The sequence below is a fragment of the Fukomys damarensis genome, unplaced genomic scaffold (genome assembly GCF_012274545.1).
Source record: "Fukomys damarensis isolate Sample0158 unplaced genomic scaffold, DMR_v1.0_HiC HiC_scaffold_33, whole genome shotgun sequence".
Taxonomy (NCBI): Eukaryota; Metazoa; Chordata; class Mammalia; order Rodentia; family Bathyergidae; genus Fukomys; species Fukomys damarensis.
In genome coordinates, this window is record NW_022900945.1 from 2,959,496 (window position 1) to 2,982,742 (window position 23,247).

General features: G+C 53.7%; 1 protein-coding gene across 1 annotated transcript in view; it reads left to right on the plus strand.

Annotated features, from left to right (window-relative positions):
• Window positions 1-5,322: 5,322 nt before the first annotated feature.
• Window positions 5,323-23,247, plus strand: part of Raver2 (ribonucleoprotein, PTB binding 2) — a 63,057-nt gene continuing 45,132 nt past the window's right edge. Inside the window, exons 1-4 of the mRNA XM_010605232.2 lie at window positions 5,323-5,366; window positions 5,456-5,619; window positions 6,375-6,436; window positions 10,684-10,788. Of these exons, the coding sequence (XP_010603534.1) occupies window positions 5,323-5,366; window positions 5,456-5,619; window positions 6,375-6,436; window positions 10,684-10,788 (375 nt within the window). The remainder of the gene's footprint in view (window positions 5,367-5,455; window positions 5,620-6,374; window positions 6,437-10,683; window positions 10,789-23,247) is intronic.

The window sequence follows — 23,247 nt, forward strand, 5'->3', positions numbered from 1 at the left end:
GGTCAACTCCTGGGCGGCCCGGTTCGGCGCGTCTCCCACGCGAGGCGGCAATCGGCAGTATGGCCGAGCAGCGTGGCCGCACGAAGCTCTTCTAGACTCAGACCTTCGTGCGTGCTGCGAACATGGCCTCTTAGTCCTGTCTTGAGATACGACTTTCTCACCCGGAAGCGACGAACGGAACGCGCTTCCGGCCTGATGAGGCTGAGGCCGTGGAGCCTCCTCCCGCGAGCTCGGAGCGGGCCAGCGGGACCAGAGTGCCGCCTCAGGGCCACTCCCCTCGGGCCGCCGGCCCTGGCTGTTCTCACCTCCCGCCCTGGTACAGTTTGGATCAGACCTACAGTGTACCCGGGTCACACGCTGGGAAGGTGACTGCGGGGCTGTGCTCCTCAGGGGTCGGCCCAGCAGTGGGTGCGTCCCCAGCTGGGGGCTGGCTCGGGTGGTCCCTGGGGCGGGCTGTGCCGGCGGGGGTGGGTCTCCTGCCCGGGTCCTCCCTTCTCTCTGCTTTCTGGTTGCCGGGCAGCTCTCCTCCAGGTCCTTCCCCCAGGCCGCCCTGCCTTGGAGCCAGTCAGCTATGGACTGAACCCTCTGACGATGTGAGCCAGATAAACCTCTCCTCCCGTCAGCTGTGGGTGTCAGGGGTTTTGTCCCAGGGATGGGAAGGTGACCGAGATACTCACTGTCCCATAAATATCCCGCATGAATAGATTGATTTTAACCGCAGTGTTGGAGGGCTGCGCTAGATCTGTGAGCACTTGTGTTTTCAGAAATATTTTATTACCGTAAAATATGTCCGGCCACACTCTACATAACGATAGACTGCACATATGATGTGATCCTATAAACCGTACCACCCAGTGTGTGTAATTCGGGACGGTCATACAATGACAAAATCACCAAAAAATGCATTTTTCTGAATGTATCCCCAGCTGCCAGCAACACCTGGCTGTAAAACATAAAACTTGCTATTTTAACCCTTTCGAAGCGGCAGTTTTGTGGACCCGGCGACCGCCAGGTTGCTCCACCATCACCAGTACCTCCAGAACGTCCTCGCTGTCCCAGCTTCTAAGTACTCCTTGTGCCTCCCTTACGGGCAGGACAGCTCCTCGGTTGGATGTCAGCGCTAGAGAGAGCGTGGCGGCACCGGTAAGCGCGGGCGTGCGGGTCACCCGGAGCGGCTCCCACCCCGTACCCTGTGCTCTCCGCCCAGCTCTTTCCAGCTGCCGGGGGCACTGGTGCAAGCGAAGGCCTGAAGGTCAGATCTACGGCGGCCAGAGGCACAGACACGCTCGGGGGCCTTTCCTCGGACAGGTGGTGAGTCAGGAGCTGTGCTGGACGGGTTCATTGTGTCCCCTAAGTGGGGGCTCACGACTGCCACTTGGGGCTGCTGCACAGATGCCGGTTTTTAAAGGCACGCGAGGACTCAGACCCGCGGGTGAGATGTTTTCCCGCTGCCGTGGGGAAGAACACCGGAAGCTTCAGCGGGCGGCAGCTTCATGCGCCATGGGCGCCCGGGGGTTGGTTGGTTACCTGGGTGTTTGTGCAGGGCGCTTTGGATGGCGTCTGTGTTTAATGGTAACTGAGTAGAGCAGGTGGGATCCCGGTCAGAGGCGGGACCAGCACAAGACACGCTGCCCGCAGTAAGCGCTCTTCCTGCCCGACGGCCTTCCTCCTGGGCCACCACTTTGTTTTTCTTGTCTTCACATCGCACTGACACATCGACTCTTCCTGAGTTTCGTGCCTTCTGGCCTCAGGACTGGAGCTACCCTGTGGCCGCCCTTGTTCCTAGGTCTCCAGGCCCATAAGACCCGAGCTCCCCTGGCCTGCAGCCCGCTGTCTCCCGAGCATCACCCGGGAGGCCAAGTCTGCCCTAAATCCGACCTGCGTCCACGCATAGGTTCTGCACCTGGGGGCCGGAGCACGGAGCCCACAGCCGGCGTCCAGAGACCCGGGCCCCCAGGACTCGAGCACCGAGAAGGTCACCGAAGCAGCGGGACCGCTCGGTGGTGAGCCAAGTGCCTGGCCTGGGACGGACACTGGATAGGTGTCTTCCTGGGAGCGCGTGAACCCAGCGTGCATCGGCTCCTCCCGGTTTCCTCCATGGGCTCAAGCAGAACACGCGTGTGTGCTCAGTTGTGCCAGTGTGTGTGCCAGTGGAGGCATCCCCTGCATACCCATCTGACGATCTGTTACCTCACTTGGGTTTTAATCAGACGCCGGTATCTAAACCCCCTGCTGCCGGCTCAGTGAGACCCCAGATGCGTGGAGGAGAAGCGGAATCCACGTGAGCAGCTGGCACCATGTTGTAACTCTGAGTGGAGAGACGGCGCCCCCTGCAGGTGTGGCACAGATGTGTTTTCCTCGGAAAGCCGGAGGATTTGACGGGAGCCACAGCTGCCCAGGGACAGGTGGCCGGCGGAGGGTGAACAGAAGGGGCTGGCGGCGTCCTCGGTCTCTCTGTGTGTGCAGGAGAGAGCGGCGCTTCTGAGCCATGTTCGCCTGCGTTCATTAAGCTCCTATACCCTGCCTGCAGACGACTCAAATCTCTGACACTTTTCCATTTGTCCTCTAACGTCAAGATTTATTTGTAAGGACATGTACTGTCAGGTGTCTTATTTTCAAAAGTAAAACAGAAGAAATAAAAAACCCCAGAGAATCGAGTGAAGACATTGGAATACCTTCTAGTCCTTTAAAATTGCTTTTAAAGCCTATGTCCTTGGGGAAATGTACAAAATGTAAATTTTGAAAAAATTGTGTGTTTAATGTCAGAGTTAAAAATAAAGAGGAATTGGTTTACACAGGCAAAAGACTGAGATGACTACAAATGCCAACAGAAGATTTTTGAAAGCTGTGAATGTTATTGATATTTACATTTTTCTCTATATTTCTTCATTTTCTAAACTTTTAGCAATAACTGTTACTTTCTCAACTGAAAAAAATTGCAGTGTCATTTTGGACACACGTGAAGGTGCCCAGCGGACTTGTCTGAAAGTGTCCCCAGACTCCCAGCCTTGCCCAGAGGTCATGGGGTGCCCCCCTCCAGTGCCCCGGTCTGCTCTGCTGCCCACAGCGGCGTCTGACTCAGCGTGGCCAGTCAGGCCCGGTTCCCTGAACAAGGAGGCTGGCATGAGGCCCCTGTGCAGTCTCCTTTGAATGGACGAGCTGTGGACGTGGACAGTGGGTGGAGAAAAGGAGTCCCCGGCAGGGAGGGCTGTGGTAGGGGTGCAGGGGTGAGGCTGCAGAGGGAGCTGCGAGGTACAGCAGAACCCCAGGATGGACGCTCCCACCCCATCCTCCTGGGGTGTCCGTGTGGCGTGTGAGACACTTCCTCCTGTTTGCATCACCAGGATGGATTAGCTTTTGCTTCTTGAAGCCAGGTGTCCCTCAGTGCAAATGTCTTGGGAAGGACAAAAAGAGAAGCCCAGGTCACCGAGGAGGCTCCTCAGTGACCCAGATTGTGAGGACAGCACCCAGGCCACTTCTGAGTGGCAGGCACCTGCCGGAGTTGCCCGGGAGCCGGGAGACGGGGTGCCGTCCATGCCGGGCCGCTTTCTCGCCTTTGATTTCTAGTCAGCAGCTGGGAAGAACACACCGGGCTCCCGGGCCCCTTCCATTTCCTCTTATAGGAGAAGCACTCTTCGGGTGGCCTGGGTTATGTCGTCCTGGGCTGAATTCCTCTCTCATCACCTTGGCACTCAGAGCCACTTGTGAGTGAAGGACAGGGCAGCTGAAAACCTCCTGTGCCCCGCGGGGGAGGCTTTTCTGGAAAGAACAAGATGTTTTTCATGAAAAGAATGTAAAATGATGTCTAAACATGATCAAACGATAAACATAATCAAACGCCGCTGTCCGCATAATGACTCCCTTGTCGGGCCGACCATGCAGCTCGCCAGCGGCCAGGCATTCCATGTCTCGGACGTCACCGTGATTTACGGAGAGGACGGGCTGAGGGACTCCAGCTGAGCTTCTTCTCCCAAGGCAACAGGACGAAGTAAGAGTGGAATAGAAAGAAAGTCACCTGAGAAAGTTCTGGGTGTTTTTAAAGTGATGAAATCAGGTCAAATCCTAAAGTTTCCAACAACTAAAAAGTCTGTCTTTGGAGATGGGAGCGTGAGCTTCAGAGTCGAGAGCCCACTTGTGTCAGGGCTGCGTGAGATCCTCAGGAAGCAGCCAGACCTGCTGAATTTAAATCGGCGTTTTAATCTCCCTGGAAATGGGGTCATGGCCTCACCTTGCCTGCAGTGCCAGGCTCTTCACTGGTGGAGTCTGTTGCTAATTTAAGACTCCCCACACCTACGGCTTTAGAACTTGGTAGGGCCAGTAGCAGGAAAACAGCTGAGTCACAGCTATCCCTGTGTTTCAAATGCAAGGTTTTAACTCTTTGGGCAAAAAGACTTGTAACTTTTGCTCAGATAGAGCATTCTTCCTGAGTGTTCGGACTCTGCCTTCTCTCTAGAACATGACAGTGTTCGCCCAACCTTGTCATATACCAGGTGCCCAGCACCGGGGACAAAGGGCTGGACCCAGAGAACGAGTCCTGCTGTCACATGGCCCTGGTAAGTGACCCTTGGGTCGGGGTTGGAAGGGTGAGGGTCGCACACAGAGAAGCGGAAGGCGTGCTGGGCAAGGGGAGAGAGAGTTCATTTCCTGAGTCACAGCCTACGTAGTACCTGCACCATTTGTGTTTTATTTTCTGTACTTTATGGTGACCTGGTAGGTTGGGGCCAGGAGCCCCGGGTAGGGAGTGCCCCTTCCCAAGGGACTGATTTCTGGAGACCGCAAAGGTCTTGCCAGGCCAGCCAGCTCGTTCTGAACCCAGGCCCTGCCGCCTCCCATGAGGCCTGTGGCCAGGACACCATTTCCTGCCCTCGGCCCTCCGGGCCAGGTACAGGACAAGGGGGAGCACGGTGCCACCAAGCCATCAAAGTATTCAAACTGGGCATCCTGTGTCCATTCACCCTGCGTAGGATGGTGATCAAGGCCCTGACAGCCCCCGGCCACCTGGCCCTGTGTCCGGGCCCAGCCCTGTCCCTCAGCACCCAGAGTGACAGAGCCACTTTCCCATAGCATAGCCTCCCTGCCGGGGCCTCTTCACCCTGTATGAAAACACCCCACAGACAACTTAAAGCAGAACCCAGCCTGCTGTCCTAGAATGACCCAGATTGAAAAAATATCTCCAGAATAAATCAAAAAAGATAAGTATGCATGAGTACACAACTAAGAAGATGTCCAATAAACTGCTGAGCTACCCATTACTGGGGGTCTGTTCCTCCTTAGGGAAGCCCTTAGGGAGAGACAATAACCCTGACAAGGACTGGGTCAGTGATGACAGCTAAGCCTGCACTGACGCTGGTCTACGGGCGCTGCAGGTAAGCAGAAAATTTCATCCTCACAGAAACCCCAGGAGGCGGGAAGTTGAGGCACAGGTAGCCGACAGGTTGGTCCAGGTGTCACACAGCCTCAGGGGCACAGCTGGCATCGTGGCTCGGGCCGTCTGGATCCCATGTGTCTCTGGGGTCAATGCCCTGAGGAAGCCCAGCTGTCGCCTGAGTCCAGACTTAGAGGTGGCCGAACCAGCATGTGCCGGAGGTGCCAATGACTCCTCCTGCAATGGCCGCCCAGGTGGGTAAAAATTACCCAGAATGCTTAGAACCCAAGTTAGTAAATGTCGGTTTCCAGCTTTCCCAAGTCCCTGCTGTTTCTCTCTGGTCTCTGGTCTGGTCACCTGTTACCTCCTGCAGGGTGTTATTTTCCCAAGCCAAATTCTTGCTTCAATTTAGTAATGTTTGCATTGATGGGAAAATGTGCGTGTAAGTGGAGCTCATTGTTTGGTTAGTAATTACACTGAGTGGAACTAACTGAGCACAGGCGCCTCCCAAGTACTTTTGGCTGTGAGGAAAAAGGAATCTAACAGACTTCTACAAAATGGAAGTTGAGGAACTGGTCTCTCCAGTGCCGCTTGGAGATTTTCATTGCTACACCGGTGGGATATTGCAGAGCTCTTTCCTTCTGTGCTCCTCTTCCATGATGATTAAAAATTGAAATAAGTTTGCTGGGAGGCCCATCTGGCAGGTGCTGTGCCTATTAAGTAGAGTGCATCTTTACAGCTAAGTGGAAAGAATTTTAAAGAAAAACAATCTAAGTTGCTGGGTGAGGACCTTACACGGTGCTGGGGAGATGTGATGGATTCGTGGTGAACACGTGTTACCCTCACAGGCAGGGACTGAGTCTAATTCTGACTCCTTCAGCTGTGTGACTCCTCACAGAAAGGAGCATGATCTCCTTCCCTCTTCCTTTCTGTTTCTTGTTTCCTGGAATGTAGGCGTGATGGCTTGACTCCAGCAGCCATTCTGAACTACAACATGGAAGGTGCTGAGGACGTTGGGCCTTCAACAACTTCCAGAATCTGCTGTACTCTGAGCTGTCTTCCAATGAATTTGTGAGTACCAGAAATAAGTCTCCGTCCTTCCTGAGTCACTATTATTTAGGACTTTCTGCCACAGATAGCTGGATCTAAAGTTGACAAGCACACCATCTGTCTCTCTATTCCATGATGGACTTGAGGCCCAGAGTGGTCCTGGACATTTTAATTGACGTTTTTGTGGCCCCGCATGACCAGGCTTTTGCTGTCGTTGTAACTGTATTAAGTCAGCACATACTTGAGTGCCTCATTGTGTTACAGGCAGGGACTAGTGTGCTTCTGGCTTCCTGTTACGGCTCAAACCAAATAGTATCGCTTTCCTGTGGTCTCTAGCATCCTGAATGGCCGGTTTGCTCAATCAAATCCAGGATCCCCACCCCGGGGCCCCCCTGGGAGGTGTGCACCTGGGACCTGCTGCTGCGTCCCACAAACTCTGGCTGAGACCACAGCCCCCAGGGAGTGGGCAGAGCGTGGGCGGCCATGAGACTGCACCGTCCAGCTCCAGTGCCTCGGGGTCCATTCAGGGCAGCTTTGTGCCGGCTCAGCTGCGGGAGGAGCGTGGTGGAACCGGGCCGGGCTTGGTGACTTCTGGCTCTCCACCCATTGAAGGCCTGGCCTGGAGGCTGAGACCTGGCCCAGACAGCGCCACAGCGCTGACCCGGGCGTGGCTGTGCAGCGTGAGGACAGGTCCCGGGACCGTGCTGCCTCAGCCTTCTTTGGGAACAATCTTCCTGGGGCTTTTGTGACACGTTGCTGAGCTCCAGCCGTGCTGAGAATGCAGGGTCAGGCCCAGGAGCCAGGGCGGCCACCATGGCCACAGCGCCTCCAGGGCTGGACAGACGTGTGCGCACACTGCCCTCCCCAGTCTGGGCTCCTTGGTGGAAGTGGCCGGGTGTGGAGTGTGAGGGGGAGAGGTCGGAACTCGGGGTCTGGAGCCTCCAGCCCACGTGCTCACAGGTTCACACAGGGCTCTAGAGAGGCGATGTTGTTTGCCACACGTCCTTTATTCCTTCCCACCTTCCTCCATCTACATTTTCATTTCACACTGAATGAACTCTGCCCTTTTTTTGAGGCAGGGTCTCCCTATGTAGCTCAGGCTGGCCTTGTACTCAAGGCAATCCTCCTGCCTCAGCCTCCTGAGAGCTGGGACAGGTGTGTGCCACCGCTCCTGGCACTGAGTGAACTCATACTATTTCTAGGCCCAGGAACAGATCATTAGGGAGAGGAAAGAGGTGAAAAGAAAGCCCCAGTGTTAAATTATGATCTCTGACCATCGCTCACCCAAATTAGCAGTCTGTGCAACTAAAGTGGAAGCAAGTTTGATATGGGGTAGAAACACATGTTTGGGGTTTTTTACATCACAGGAAGTTGCTTTTTCTTTTTTTAAAAAATCATCCCAAATTAAATAATTTAAAATGTGTAAAATCAAGATTTACATCTTGGAAAGGGAGGGAGAAACACACTTGCTCCTCCTCACAGGCAGCGGGCTTGCTGCCCACCCATGTCTGGCACGAACCTTCACATCACTCCTGCGGGTTCATTTTCCTTGGGAGATGAAAAGGAGACCATGGAAACCACCATCTCACTCTTATCCCAAGAACCTCCTTTCCCTTAGCGCTGAAATACAGCCAAGCCTTTCATTTTGCAAAACAAGCCTTCTTCTGCCCCGGGTTCACTCCTCCATCACAGCCCTGTGGCCTGCCTTGTGCTCCTGTCTCCCAGATGACCCTCCCGCCTCAGCCTCCTGTTAGGAAACCGTTTCCCTTCCCTCCCTCCTGCTAAACTCACCCCTGGCCGGGCCATTGCTTCCTCCCCAACTTCAGCGAATACTTTTCTGTCCTAATTTTCCTTGGCTGTCCAGCAGACTTTAAACTGTTGGAATGCTTTTTTCTTTATAAAACACTTTCTTTGGCCCAAGACCATTTATTCTTCCCAGATCTTTGGTCTTTGTCCAGGTCCATTTGGAGACGTAATAAAATGCTAAATGGGATTTTCCCTGATGTTTCAAATTTAAGCTAAAACCTAAAGCCGGAAGGAAACGAGAAGCCCCCCCCCTAATACCCAGGAGAAAGGGGCGACTACAGGAGAGTGGGGGTTTTATTCTGCACACCTGACTGGCCCAGGGATCCCAGCGAGGAAAGAACTCAGCCAGCCACAGTGACGGCCTGGAAGGTTCGGCGGGGCCTAACAAAGCCAAGGAGGCCTTGAAAGAACTGGAAAGTCTGCCTGACACAGACTGAGGCTGCAGCAGGGCCGGTGGGAGCAGGGAGCAGGGAGAGGGCCCGGAGTGGCTTGTTACCAGGGCTGGGAGTTTCTGCAGGGTCCTCTGGTCCCCACGGGATGTAGTTATCATTCGAGCTGGCCGAAGACTTCCAGTGATTTGGCCTGTGCTGGCAAACGCCTACAATCCCAGTTACTGGGGATCGCAAGTTCAAGGCCAGCCTGGGCAACTTAGTGAGATGCTGTCTCAGAAATAAAATAAAAAAGGAGAAGGGGCCGGGACATAGCTCATTGGTCAAGCACCCCTGGGTTCCGACACACACACGGGCAGGCACACACACACACACGCTCCCCTCTGGTTCCTCCTTGGGACACCTTGCTTGTTTTGTTCCCAAGATAGAAGTTTTGATTTTTGCCCCTGCACAGCTCCTGGCCTTTAGTCTCGAGTCCTGTCCACCTAAGAGTAAGAACCGGGGCTCTCAGGTCTGTTCACTCCCGCCCGTCCCTACTGCGACTGCACCGGCCCCAGTGGTTTTTATTTTTCACGTGGAGAACACCCGGGCTCCGTGGGGCGCTCAGCCTCGCCAAATGCCAGTGGGTTCCCTTCCAGGACACCGGACAGAAGCCTTGCAGAACGAGCCCTTGCTCACCAAGTCCGGGCTGTGAGCCTAGTGCATGGAACGAACTGTGGCATTTACATTGCAATGAGAAAGGAAATACTAAGAAAAGAGCCCTCCCGGGAGTTCTGAAGGGCTGGAAAGGCTGTGATTATGGACTGACGCATCCTTGGGACGCGTCTGTATATTATGTGCATGGCTCTGTTACCTTAACACAAATGCAGTCATTCATTGGTAGGGTTAGGAAATGTGTTTTGGTCAAGGAAGACAGACAAGGTGGGCAGCTCCAGGGCAGAGCGCCTGCCTGCCAGGCTCGCAGCTCTGGGTTTGATTCCCCAACACAGAGAAAGAAGACACAGCAAAGTAAGGAGAACAGTCCTTGTGACAGCCCAGCGAGAAGAGCCATGCACAAGTACAGGGGCTGCGCTGGGGGGCATCACCTCCCAGAAGGCCTGTTCCCCCACACAGCCGACCAGGTGTTTGTCATCTGCTGCTTCCCCTGGTAGCCACCCTTCCTGGAAGGAACTTTGGATCCGGAGCCAGAAGAGCTGACTCTCTCAGGTTACACATTGACGTCGTGGAGCCTGATTGACCCCTGCCCTGCCGACCATAGAGGGTCAGGCGTGCTCTGGGCATGAAGGCAGTGATGAGGTGATGCTGGTCACCTGGGCTGGGCGGCTGCCGTAACCAGCAGCCTCTACCTTTCAGTGGCTCCGCACGTGGGAGGCTGACAGAGGGACCCAGGTGCCAGGGGTCCCAGTGTCTGGAATGGTGCGGGTCACTTGGTCACAGGAGGGAGAAGGCGTGGGGAATCAGAGTCTCGCTTCCTGCCTCAGCCGGAAGCACACTTATTAGCTAACTCCATGTCTTGGTTAATGCACAGGAGCCAGAGAAAGAAAGGGGGCCTCTGTGCGCCTGGGAGCCAGCACTAGCGCCACGGCGAGACCGGGAAAGCCTCTGCCTAGGTCAGAGTGCACTTGCTTCAGAATCTCCCCGAGTGACCACAGTAACTGCAAAATACTGAGTTTGTCAAAGGAGCCGCAGATCTGTGGTGATTTTCAAGAGGCAGAAGCTACGAAAAACTAACCGATGGCTTGAGCTCAAAAACATTAAATGAATGAATGAATGGTGGTTTTCTACGCTCAGACGGCCATTTGCAAAAAAAACTTTATAGCGCAGGAAACAGTGTTAGGAAGTGTGTTCATTCTCTGTGCAAAAAGACATAATTACGAATTCTTAACCTTTCATATCAACCCTATAAAAATGAATTTGAATGACAACAGAGGGTTTATCTGTTCCAAGAAGAAATTTCCTATCGCTAATCTCCAGAGTGGAACTGTTGATCCCCTCTGGGTCTTTTATCTACGTTTCTCCCCGGAGGCCGCAGAATGTGGAAAAGCCGACTTCCCAAAACTCTTCCTCTTCCAGGCCAGGGAGCCTCCAGGTCAGCGATCTGAAGTGGTCATAGCTGTGCTAAGCCCGAGAAGGCCTCAGTCCTGTGGAGACGCCGTAAGCTTCGTGAACGGGTACTTTGTGAGTGAAATATTTATAATTGCAGTCAGTGTTCCCTGGCACAGAAGGGGCAGGTGCCTGTCCTCAGGGCACCTGGGAAACTCGTGGTAGGATGCGGGGATTAGCGCTAACCCAGTTTCGAGGCTCTTTGCCCTGCCCTATCTTGGGAACTTTTTCTGTTAGAAATAAGTTCACCAGCTGAAAAGTATATTAGGAGAAAGATCTGTGCTCATGTGAAAAGTATTCTGGAACAGTCCAGTTTCAAAGCTTAGGTTTCTCTTACTAGGCGAATAAAAACCAAAATGCTGCCCGGAAATGGACAATTGAGTGCAAAAGCAGAGGTAACGGAATATTACAAGCAAAACAGAAATGGAGGAGCTGGCAAAAGGACAGAGACACAGCAAAATTATAGGAAAGCAGGAGGTCGCCGGAACGCCCCTTTAGAGTGGGCAGTTTCAATGTTAGCAATTCTATAAGCGATTCAGACCTTAACTGGAGAATCCTAGGAATTTAGATCCAGATAGATAATTGGGGCGGCAAGGGAAGAATAGACCTGAAACCCCACACCTGAGCTGGCTCAGATGGGACGTGTAATTGTAGAATCTGTAATGAGGAGTTCAATATATTTTTAAAACCTGCCTGCTAAGTGAGACTAGATAATTTATGCACTGCCAAAGTAAGACACCTGCTAGCTTGGCTTCTGAAGCAATCATTGTCCCAGGTCTGTAATCCATTACTAATCAGTGATGAGACTGCAGTCAGGACTGAGCTTCTGGATATGAGCTTTAAAATCTTGCTTGAAAATCAAGATTTTAGTGTAGATCCACAATCTGCGTATGTGCCAGGTACTGAGGGCTACAGGGAGGAAATGGGAGGTTGTCTAAAATGGTAGGAGTTTGTCTAAAATGGTGGGAGGTTGTCTGAGATGGCGGGAGTTTGTCTGAGATGGTGGGAGGTTGTCTAAGATGGCGGGAGTTTGTCTGAGATGGTGGGAGGTTGCCTAAGATGGCGGGAGTTTGTCTAAGATGGTGAGAGGTTGTCTGAGATGGCGGAAGTTTGTCTAAAATGGCGGGAGTTTGTCTAAAATGGTGGGAGGTTGTCTGAGATGGCAGGAGGTTGTCTAAAATGGCGGGAGGTTGTCTGAGATGGTGGAAGAATGAAGCAGCATGCATTTCTAAGTTTTCTGAGAACTCTGCCTATCAAAATATTTTAAATGATTTATCTCAGTTCAGCTCCCCCAAGAAGCAAAGCACCAAGGACAGATGAGATGGGAGGAGCTTTAGAGCAGGAAATCCCCTGGAAGGAATAACTAGCTCTAAGACTCTGCACAGCTACCTCTGCCCCTTACTCAGTAGGTTCTTTGGAAGCTGGGGTCCACCTTCATGTCACACAGATCCATTTCCCCACACACATCCAAGGAACAGCTGTCCCATGGTGCCTGGGAGCCACTCTTCTGGGAGGAAAACTTCAAAAAGGGAGGTCAGCAAGACAAACTCCATCCTGAGGCGCTGTACCTGCTCCGCTGTCCTTTCCACGTTCTCACTCTTGATGGCCACCTCAACTGCCCTGGCAGCCTACCCGGTGAGGTGACCCACACGCCTTCTCCTCAGGGGCTCTTCTATTCCAACATGCCCATTCCGGTGTCTCTGTGGCTGCAGCTGGGTGATGGGGTACCAAGAGGCTCCCACAGGGGTGACAATGGGGAAACACAGCTTGGCTTTCTCCTGCTGTTCATGGCCATTGCCTTAGATTAGTGGTGGTTTCTCTTCCACAGATCACTGGATACAAGAAGCCCAAAATACTCGGGCAGTAGCCAGACCTGATAATTATGAGACCTTTTCCATGCCCGGGGCAGACTCTGCTCCCTAGGGAATGAGCCCCTTGCCCTTGAGCTTGAGATGCTAAGGACAGGAAGCAGACATCCTCCAGTGAGTCACGGCGAGGGATGGGAGGGGCCCCAGCTGCTCTGCCCTTGGGTTCCTACAGCCCTGCCATCTTCCACTTGGAAACTCTGTAGGCAGAGGTCTCCAACGCGTGCACTGTACCCCACATGATGCCACTCTGTCCTCCTGAGTACTGGTTCCAAACTGGCTTTCAGCTGTGCTTATCCCCACGTCATCATGTTGGCTGCTTTGGGAAGGCAAGGGTCTGTGGACTCCGTGGTCCAGAGCCCACGCTTGCAGCTCTGTCTGCAAAATGAGTCCCCTGATCAGGTGCCACATCATGTCATGTGGGGCTCCGTGCCTGTGAATCGGGCATTTCGTGTACCCTGGGGTGCTGGTGCTGGCCCAGGCTCTTCGGGCAGAAAAGGCGGTGCCATGTCTCCACCCCCGAGGATGATCCACTGGTCCTTCCAGGACAGCAGAGCTCCCAGCACTAAACGACTCCTCGTCTTCTTGAGAAACAGCGCCCCCGAGGCGCCTGGGTTGGCTGCTATCGAGGACGACCTGGTATTGAAAGGAGGAGCGCCTGTGTGTAGGTGCCGCTCACACAAAGCCTCCGTACCACTCGCTTGCCTGGATCGCGGCTGGACGGCTAACAGGAGTGGGCTGGGTGCAAATGATGGCGTTGGTGCCTTTCAAAGGTGTGCGTTCAGGGTGGGCGCTGACTGGTAAGACCAGAGAACCCACTCTGCACCTCGGGGCGTACGTCTGTCCACATACCGTACCTCCCCGCGTCCCGCAGAGGCACAGCTGGGACTGCAACCTGGCCCGCAGAGGTCAAAGCTGGCAGCCCCAGATTTCCCAGCATCTGGAGAACCCCAGGGGTTGTGCCTCCCTTTGTAGCAGGAGACGGAAGGTGCAGCGACTTGTCTTTGACTTTGCAGGAGAACTTGGGGGTCACTGAGGTCCCCAAAATGTCACCAGAGTGGCAGGACCCTGCTTCTACTGGGCTTCATCTCCCACTTTCTGGGGCTCACTTCCTTCCCAAGCCTCCAGCATCCAAGGCCGTGCTTGCTGGCCCTGCCAGACAGACGGTGTGTCACTGGCGCACTGGACCAGTGGGCGGGGTGGACGCTGTGGTACAGCAGAGGGTGACAGCTAAACACAGCCCATTCTGTGTCACTGCAATCTGTTTCTGATTCCCTTGGATCGGAATAGAGAAGGAAAGGGACATCAGGTGAACGGCTGTGTCCTTCACGGCTGCTGTGACCAAGGCTCCTACTCGACCGAGCCTGCTGCTCCCAGGGTCTGTGTGGGCTCCATGGACCCCAGGCAGGCAGCGTCAGCGGGGGCAGGACAGGGACTTCTGCCACGCGCTTCCCATCCTTGGCCGGGGTCCTCCAGCGAAGGAGAACCATGCGGGGTGTGGCGGGGGGTTCTTTTAAAGCTTCTCGGCTCACATGGCCATGGAAACTTGGGGAGGCCAGGCTCCAGGGAGGAAAGGGGGTCCTGGCTCAAATCCAGCGGCAGCCACTGGCGAGCCAGGGCGAGCAGACGTTGCAGGGGAAGACCGGAGGACGCCGCCTGGCAGAGTCCATCCTGCTGGGGAGTTGGCTTTGTTCCACCCAGACCTTTAATTAATGGTGGGATGAGGTCCACCCACAATGCGGAGGCCAATCTGCTTGATGTAAAGCCCTAATCTGAGTGAAGTCTCGTCTAAAAGTGCCTCCTGGAAGCATCCAAGATAACATTGGCCAAATGTCCGGATGCGGTGGCCATTCAGGCTGACCCACAGTCATTGCAGAGGCACTGATGTCTGCATCATTCTGGGATGTGACGTTTTTGCTTCACCATCTTGGCCCAGGAGTGGCAGTTTCAAGGCCTCCTCTTGGTCTTTCCGGTAATGCTGTTTCTTGGCCCACTGGCTGAGGACCCAAGTGAGTCCAACCTCCGCGAGGGCTCGCTTTTCACTAAGTTGGGTGAAGTGAGCGCCGACTGGGGTCTTGCGCCCGGGGCTCACTGCCAGCTGGGTCTGAGCCCCAGCAGAGGCCGTGGAGTGGGGGTCCCCCTTGCTGGTGGATGGTCCCCTGGCCAAATGGCTGTGATCCCTCAGGCAGGGCCGGGAAGAGCCCTGGTTGAAATCATCCTGCCGCTGGGCTCGGCATTCGCTGCTCTGCGTCTGAATGCCTCCTCCGGTGTACGGCTTCCTGTCTCTCTGGCGTCAGGCGCCAGGTGTCTCACAGTCCCTAGGGACAAGGCTTCCGTCCCTTATCCCTGCAGCACCTATGAGCCGTGAACCATCGGCAGCTCCTCAGGATCGCTGGTGGTTACCAGAAAGGAGCTGTGGTTTCACTTCCTTCCTGCTCTCATTTTGGGGTGCAGTCATCTCTAGCGTGATTAATGACCCCAACTCTGTGACGGCTTCAGCCCTGGCTTTACGAGCAGCCACCATGAGGTCTTAGTGACGCAGGCATCCCAGTAGCCGTGGAGGTGCTCTGTCCTCTGGGCCCTGCGAGGACATAGCCCTCGGTGGCCTCTGGCCTCCCCTTACAGACCCGTCTCTGCACCTCTGCCTTTGTCCCTCCCTCTCCTGCCTGCCCCACAGTCTAGGAGCAGGGCGGTGAGGCACAGGGAGACCGTGTCCCTGAGTGGCGTTAAGTCCTGTGCCTGAGGAAGGGCCCCGGGTTAGGCAGGCTCTCACCTCGCCTTCGCGCCCACCGTCTCGGTTTCTGCCTCCTGCCCTGCCACATGGCCCCCCTAGAACTGAGAGGCAGTTGGCCCACACCGTCCCTCTTACAGATCTGACTCTCGCCTTCCCAACGCCTGAACATTGAACTCACCAGCTGTTCTCGCCCACCAGGGAGCCCTTCAGTGGCAGTGTGGCCGGGTGTGCAGGGATGTCCTCTCTGCCGGGGTTCGGACCCTCTGTCAGCACTCTTTAAGCCTCGTTGCCCGACCTACTTCTTGGACCATTATTTCCACCTGTGTCAGTGCTGGCCTCATCTGTGTAATGAACATCAAGCCCCAATGAGAAGTCCACAGGTGTTTTGGGGTCATTGTTTGTGACAGATAAAGGAGAGGGGAGCAGGAGTTTGGGGTCCGTACCACACAGCAGGTCCGACACTGGTACCTGGAGAAAGATGGAGGAGGATGAGGTAGAAAAAGCCCAGCCGCAGCACAGCTCTGAGAGCGTCTTGGCAGGTGCCTGGAAAGTGGCCCCGGGAGGATTGCTTCGCCAGGCAGACATGGCCCCTCGGCAAAGGACCCTGCGTGCTCAGGACCCCATGGGACCATTGTGGGGTACTGGGGGAGAACAGCGGCCCCGTTAGGAGAGCTGCACACCTGGGGGTGCAGCAGCTACCTGGGGGCTGCTAGTCAGCCTCACTTTCTGCAGCAGGCCCGGGAGGTCAGGGCAGTGCTCCTCCACAGTCCAGTACCAGGGCTGGAAGCAGAGACAAGGAGCCAGGCCCGGAGGCCTATGGGAAGGAGCAGGAGCCAGCCCAGGAGCACTGTGGGCAACAGTCAAGGGAGCACATCTGGACGGGACGACTCAGTCCTTGTCCTGGAGCTGGCGATGATGTGTTGTCTACACCAGAACAGCCAGAAGAGAAGATTTTGAATGTTCCCCAAAGAAAGGATCGACACTGGAGGTGACGGGGTGCTGGAGACCCCGTTTCACCGCTACGCAATGTGCTCGTGCGTGAAAGCGTCACACCGGGCCCCTAAACATGCACCATCGTTACGTATCAGTGTAAGGTCGACCCAGCCGGGGCACAAGAGGACACGTCCTTCAGTGCTGTGGGTGCGGATTTTGCGGGCTGGTGGAAGGATGGGTCGGGTCCACAAGCAGCCCGGGGCCGAGCATCAGCAGGGAAGGCGATGAGAAACAAACCTCCCAGACGCAGGGCGCAGAGGCCTGGCGTGATGCAGCTGTTTATGGACCCCCCGCAGTCCCTGTCACCAGCGCTGCCACCAAGGGCAACTCCACCAGTCTCTGTGCTGCTTCGCATACACACTTTGAAGAGATTTTCAACAAGGTAATTCTTTTAAAACATCGCAGGCTTATATGCAAATCCCGTCGTCCCTCACAAGTGTGTACTTTAGAAGATATATTTCCCTGTACTCGCTGGGTGATGCTTCATCTTTCAAATATTCATACTAACTGTTCCATAGCTATTATTCTGTCATTTTTAAAAACTATATATTGTTTAGAAAGTGTCCAAATTCAGGAAGCAAGGAGGAAAAGAACCTAAACTTCACAGTGGGAAAAAGTACAATTCCTCTCTCCCCGCCCCCACAGGTACTGGGGGTCAAACCCAGGTCTTGCACACAGCAGTCAAGTGCTCTGCCACTGAGCTGCACCCTGGGCCCTGCCAACTTTGAGACACTCTTGCTAAATTGCCTAGGCTGTCCTCTAATTGGGGGTCCTCCTGCCTCAGCCTCCCTAGCAGCTGGAGTTACAGAGCTGTGCCACCATGCCTGAACGTTTCATATTATTGAGTAAATTTAAGGCCCAAGGGAAATGTTTTCTTGGTTCACAGATATAAATTTTCACAATATGTTTCACCATTTATACATAAATATTACTATAAACCTCAGTTATAGTAAGAGCTTAAACTATTTCAAGGATTATTTAGATTAGGACAGAAGGAAGTTCTAGAATATTATTTTGTGGCAAAACTTCAACTAAGAAAAGTCATCTATCCAAGTCACAGCTCGGGGCGGCTGCGCTGTGTGCCTCAGGGCAGAAGGCCAGGGAGGAGACTGAGTCTGCCGTTGAGTCCACAGCTCTCGCTGCCTGGCGTTCTCTCGCCCTTGCTACTCCTCTTACACACTCACATCTGAGCAGCGAAGTGTAAAACACTGATGCTGCTAGTGCCAGCCTCACTCTCACACCTCCTCAGACACCTCTGCAGTCCGCAGAGAATTTGGAGACAGCCTGGGCCAGGTCTGGTCAGCTCCCCGGCTTCGCCGCGCGTGCAGTCACTGTGGAACCACCCCTGGGTGTTCTGCTCCAGCCTCCTGCCTCACCCACTTCCTTCTGCGCTCTTGGCTCCCTGCTGCCTCTCTCCCAGACCATCGAGGAGCTTGCTGCACAGCAGGCCGGCCCCTCCCAGCCACCCTGGGGCCACTTGTGTTGGCCCCGCCCTTATTCTTGACAGGGTGCCCTCTGGTTTCCCTGAGCCGGCTTCCCTAGAGGCACCTGATGTTTTATTCTGTGTTAGGCTTTTCAAGGCTGGTGTGATGCACAACTCGGGGACAGCGGCTGAGGGCAGCCAGAGGGGCGCGGGTCTCTCTTGTGAGATCCCAGAAGGACAAAGCCCCAGGGTCAGCACTGTGGTGACACAAGGCCAGGGAGGTGATGGACCGGAGCTGTGGTGGCCGCTGGAGCCCCTGCAATGGCTTCTTTGCGTGTGCCCAGGTCTCTTCTCAGGACCAGGCACAGGGCAGTGCGCCAGCGAGCTGGTGAGGTTCTGCTGAGGCCTCTCTCGCCCCCGAGTCTGATTTCCTGAACTCCTCTGGCATCCTGCACAACCAGGGGCTCCGTTCTGGCGTTCTGGTCTACTCACCCTGGAGTGTGCGGTCAGAGTCCGCACCTGCTGGGCTCAGAGTTGTCCTTCCGGGCCTGCCCTCTGCAGGGCAGCGTCTCCCCACCGACCTGTCCTGCTCACACTGGTGCTGCGGGCTCTGACCCTGTCGTGCACATCCGCTCATCCGCTCATCCGCTGTCACCGCTCCTCTCTGACTGCCTCTGCCTGCCTCAGAGCCGCGTGCCGCCACCCTCACCAACTCTGCTCTGGGGATAGCGTGTTTAATTTGTCCTGTGCCCGCTCCAATACGCAAACCAGACCTAGGTAGTCTGGTTCTAGATCACATTCTCTTCACTGTCCAGTGGACCCTCGAGTTACGACCGGCCTGACCTACGAACATGGGTTTTGACCAGGCTTTTAGTTTTAATTTACAACCGGAGTCTTGAGTTAGGGCCCAAATGCCAACCGCTTGTGCTTCCAGATGGTCTCTGATACAGACTTAATCCTTAAAGAGTTCTGGAAGGAACAGGACACAGCCTCTCCTGTGTGGGATTAATCAGAAATCCTGGGCCGGGGTCTCTCTAAGGACACTGAGCTCGGCCTGTGTGTAGGAGAGAGACTCTGAAGGCCGTGTGGAGGGGCCTGAGGCAGCACTGACCACCCTGAGTTACAGCCAGCCCTCGGGAATGGGTTGAATTCGTAAGACAAGGGTCCACTGTATTCTGCTCTGCTCTGTCGTCTTTCTCAGAAAAGCCTTCCCGTGCCAGCTCTGGCCCGTGACCCAAGGCCTCTCACCCAGCCTTCTGAGCACGAGGGTCTGAGCTGGAGCCTGCAGCCGCTTCCTGCTGTGGACTCGGGCCGGACCTGCCCTCCTGCGCCCCGATTCCTGAGTTGATTGTGGGGTTTTCAGCAAAATGATATGCAAGAGAGGGAGCGAGAGCAGGCAGCCTCTGGAGAGCTCGGCCTGCCCACTGCCGGCTTTTTGCCGCTCCGCTGCGGGACCAGCCCTCCAGTGTTTTCAGTCTGAGTCTTTCAGAAGATTCCCAGCCAGTCTTGGACACGAGCCAGAGGAATTAATCTCCTCCCGTGTCAGCATGATTCTTTCTCTAAAGGCTGCATCGGATCTCCCCACCTCCCGTGCGGAAGCCTCCTCGGTTCCTTCTCCTTCTCCCTCTGAGATCGCCTTCCGGGCCGCACGAAGGCTTGCTCAGGATGGATTCGGCCCTGGATCTGGAGTGAGAGCTGCTCCCCTTCCCACGCGCTTCCTGCCACTCTCACGAAGAAGCACCGTTTCATACACACAAGTGATGGCCTCCCTGCGTGCCGTGTCAGCGCTTGTCATTTCCTCGAGAAACGCCTTCTGGTCCTTCAGGACCCAGATGCTCAGGGCGGCTGTGCCTCAGGCATGACCACACCCCCTCCGGAGCTCCTCAGAGTACTGAGTACTTTATACAAAGTACTTCTCGGACTGAATTTGCAATTACTGAACTGCGATTACTTTTTCCAGGGAAAATTACAATTCACAATAATGACCAAATGTGGATCATCGCGCTGTGGCTGGTCCCTCGTAGGCACTGGATAGATGCGGTTAAATGAATAAATAACTGTTACAAGCTCTTCGTTCTGACTGTCTACACTGTCTGTGAGCGTACTTATTTTTTGTTTGTTTGTTTTTTGGTACCGGGGATCGAACGTGGGTCCTTGTGCTTATGAAGCAGGTGGCGGAACCACTGAGCTAAATCCCCAGCCCTCATATACTTATTTTCATTACATTCTCATGGCATAGAAGACCGTTGGGCTACAACAGAGGATGACAGTGACAGTGAGGATGATCATGATTATAGATTGAGATAAATTAAGCCTCTCCGACATTTTTCCCGATTGCACTACCTTAAAAATACACAGTGAGACCATACGCATTTTAAAACACAAAGGCTAGAGTGAGCGCAAAGCTCGTATTATAGGGTCCAGGTCGTCACACACAGCATGATGATCACCCGCAGGCCTGGTGCACACCGCGGCTCGGTAATTCTCAGGCTGGGGTGCCCCTCAAGTCTGCGAGGGGAGCTGCTCTTTGAAGAGCGAGCTAGAGCCGGAAGTAAAAGGAATTCCCTGGGCACACAGCAGCATTCCCAAGTCTCTACAGCTTCTGTCCATTTCTAAAATGTAGCAGCAGCAATCATTTCAGTTTTAACAATTTAAAGCAGCAGAGTCCGTTATTTCTTCAGATTTCTAGAAAATGAGCAAAGGTGACAAAGAAGGATTGTTGATTTGAAACCTAGAGCAGCCTGCATCAAACTGTCATGAGACTTTAGTGCACATAGAAATCACTGTGTCACCCCAGGAAGTTAAAATGGGGTAGAATATAACAGCGACAAGCAGGGGCCGCCTGGGGTCACGGCGGGACCTTTCTGAAATGTTCATTCCAACTGCATGTTTCCTGGGTGACGGTGGAAAACGTACTTCCCTCTGTGGCACAGAAATTTCACTAGGTTGGGTCACAAAGTTTGAGAGTCCCCGCTCTGTAAGACACAGCATATTGCTCAAAGAGTTGAATCCACTCCAAATAGCCACTGATTATTAGTTTAATAATTTGCTAACATGCTAATCTTGTCCCTGTCGGGGTTACATCATTACACCCCTAAAGCAACACCTGATTCACGCACCAGATGTGGCTTCAAATAGCATTTAATCAGATCCAAAAAAATGGAAGTCATCTCTAAGAGACAAACATTTGGTGCCACAGAAGCTACGCAGAAGTATTTTCTGCTAATTCTGAAGTCGAGATGCAAAAAGTCGTCTGGAAAAGGTCTTGAGCAAATGCGACATCTGTAAAGTCGGATTTGGACGTCCGCTTCCTGAGGGCGCCGAGGTGCTGTTTGCACACTCACCACTGCGGTCTCCCAGAGAGGCAGAGCCCTGCATACAGGAGCCTGGCTTCACCGCTCCGCGTTCCCACTGCCCTTATGCTCACTGCCTCAGGCACAACAGACATCTACTCAATGTCTGTCCAGCAGCCGGTGCTCCTCTGGGTAATGTGTGTTCTGAACTTAATGAACGACCTGGGCTACAGCATGTGCTCAGGTGATTTTACTTCTCATCCTCTTTAAAGAATGAACTTTCCCAAGTCTCTCAGCTCTACAAAATAGGGTTTTAGTGGTGCCGAAGAGCATAATATTTTAATGCAAAGGAATAAAATTTTAAAACAAAAATGGGATTTTGGGTGAGAGTAGAATATCATGGATACAAATGGAGAAATACACATTCCCTGACAGGCTTCTGATGGGGAGACCGAGGCAAGGAGTTTAGAAATGCTTATGCAAAGCCTTTAAACGTGCTTGCTCCTTGATGAAGAACTGCTTGCGGTTCTTATCCAGTGGACAACTAAATAGTGAACTCTTCCCTGTTTACAGTAGATCAGCCTGCCTACCACCCCGAGATCAGTGACGCGAGTAATGAAAGTTCTCTCGGTAGAACAATATGTGGCCATAAATAATAATGCTGTCCAAGAATATTGGCACTCAGAGGGCTGAGAAAGACCTATTGTAGAAAGCAAGAAACACAGATGGCCCAAAAAGAAAATTTAAAATATTCAACGTTGCTGGCCAGCTGAGAAATGCAAATCTAAACAACACTGAGAGTTCATCTGAGTTCAGACAGAATGGTGATGGATAAGGAATCAAATAGAAACAAACGGTGGCGAGGCTTCAGGGAAAAAGGAAGCCTTCTGCATTGTCGGTGGGAGTGCAGACCAGTTGGACCACTGGGGGAGTCAGTGTGCAGAGTCCTCAAAAACTAGAACTAGAAATTCCATCCCACCCAGCCATTCTCCTTCTAGGCGTCTTCCCCAGAGCGCTAAAGACGTCTCACATACCCAAGTCTATCACAGCACAATTCACAGTATCCAGATCTCGGAGCTGGCTGATACGTCCATCAACAGATGAAAAAAGTTATGCTATGTATGTGAAGTGGAGTACTACTCTGCCGTAAAGAGAGACGGACTTGAGCCATTTGTGGGAAATGGGTCCCCTTGAGACCAGAATGCTGAGTGAAATAAATCAGATACACAACCTTAAACATCACGTGATCTCTCTTACACGAGAAACCCGAAGTGTAAGTAATTAAAAGAGCAAAATAAATACAGACAATAGGAAACAGGGAGACAAATCTTTGCACATGGGAAGCGGACCCAGAGGTGCAGGGAGAGAAGGAGAGGACCAAGAAGGATGAAGATACCTCAGGTACAGCACCAACCCCCTAGTGATGTGCTCACGACGTGCGAAACAGGTACTGAGAAAAAAGCAAGAACAACTGTAAACTGCAAGTGTCGCGATTTTATACAGCAAATTCATACAACAAAATTAACCAGGTGAAAGTGAGCAGTTCAGAGGCCACTTCTGGTGCATTCACAGAATTCGGCCACTACCATGTGTCTCCCCGCAAGGGAGTCCAGTCCGTCCCCACCCCAGGGTTTATCTTTGCTGCTCCCCGATCACTGGCTTCTCCCGCGTTTGGAGGATCGTGCGCCCCGTGGCCGTACCTGCTGTCTTTCCACGGCAGGAGGGACACCTCAAGGTCCTCGTAGGACACAGCTTGTCCGCGCGCCCTGCTGTGCCTGCAGGGGAGAAAGCGCTACCCCGACGCGCGGGCCTCGCTCGGGTGGAGGGGTCCAGGTGGTGAGTGGATCGGATGTGCTCCGTGTCTTCGTGGATTACTGTGAAAAGCAAACGGACACCTGTATGTGCTCAGGAATCCGGGGGTGGGGACGGTTAGACCCGAATTCACTGTGCTGCAAATCCTTTTGTTTATACGTGTTGGTTTATTTTTCTTTGGAACATTTCCCCCTAACGGATTACGTATTGCTGTTAAAAGTGCTTTTTTCTTACGCTCTTTTTTCTTTTTCTTTGCTTTTCCGTCTGTTTTTGCACGGCACCCACGCCGCCGTCTGGGCTGCGCTGAGCTGGTGACGTCACCGGGACCCGGCGCCCCAAGGCGAGTCTCCCCCAAGTTTCAGTCCAGTTCTGAGCGCGGCCCTCTGCGCCCCGCCTGCCGCGGCCTCCTTCGTG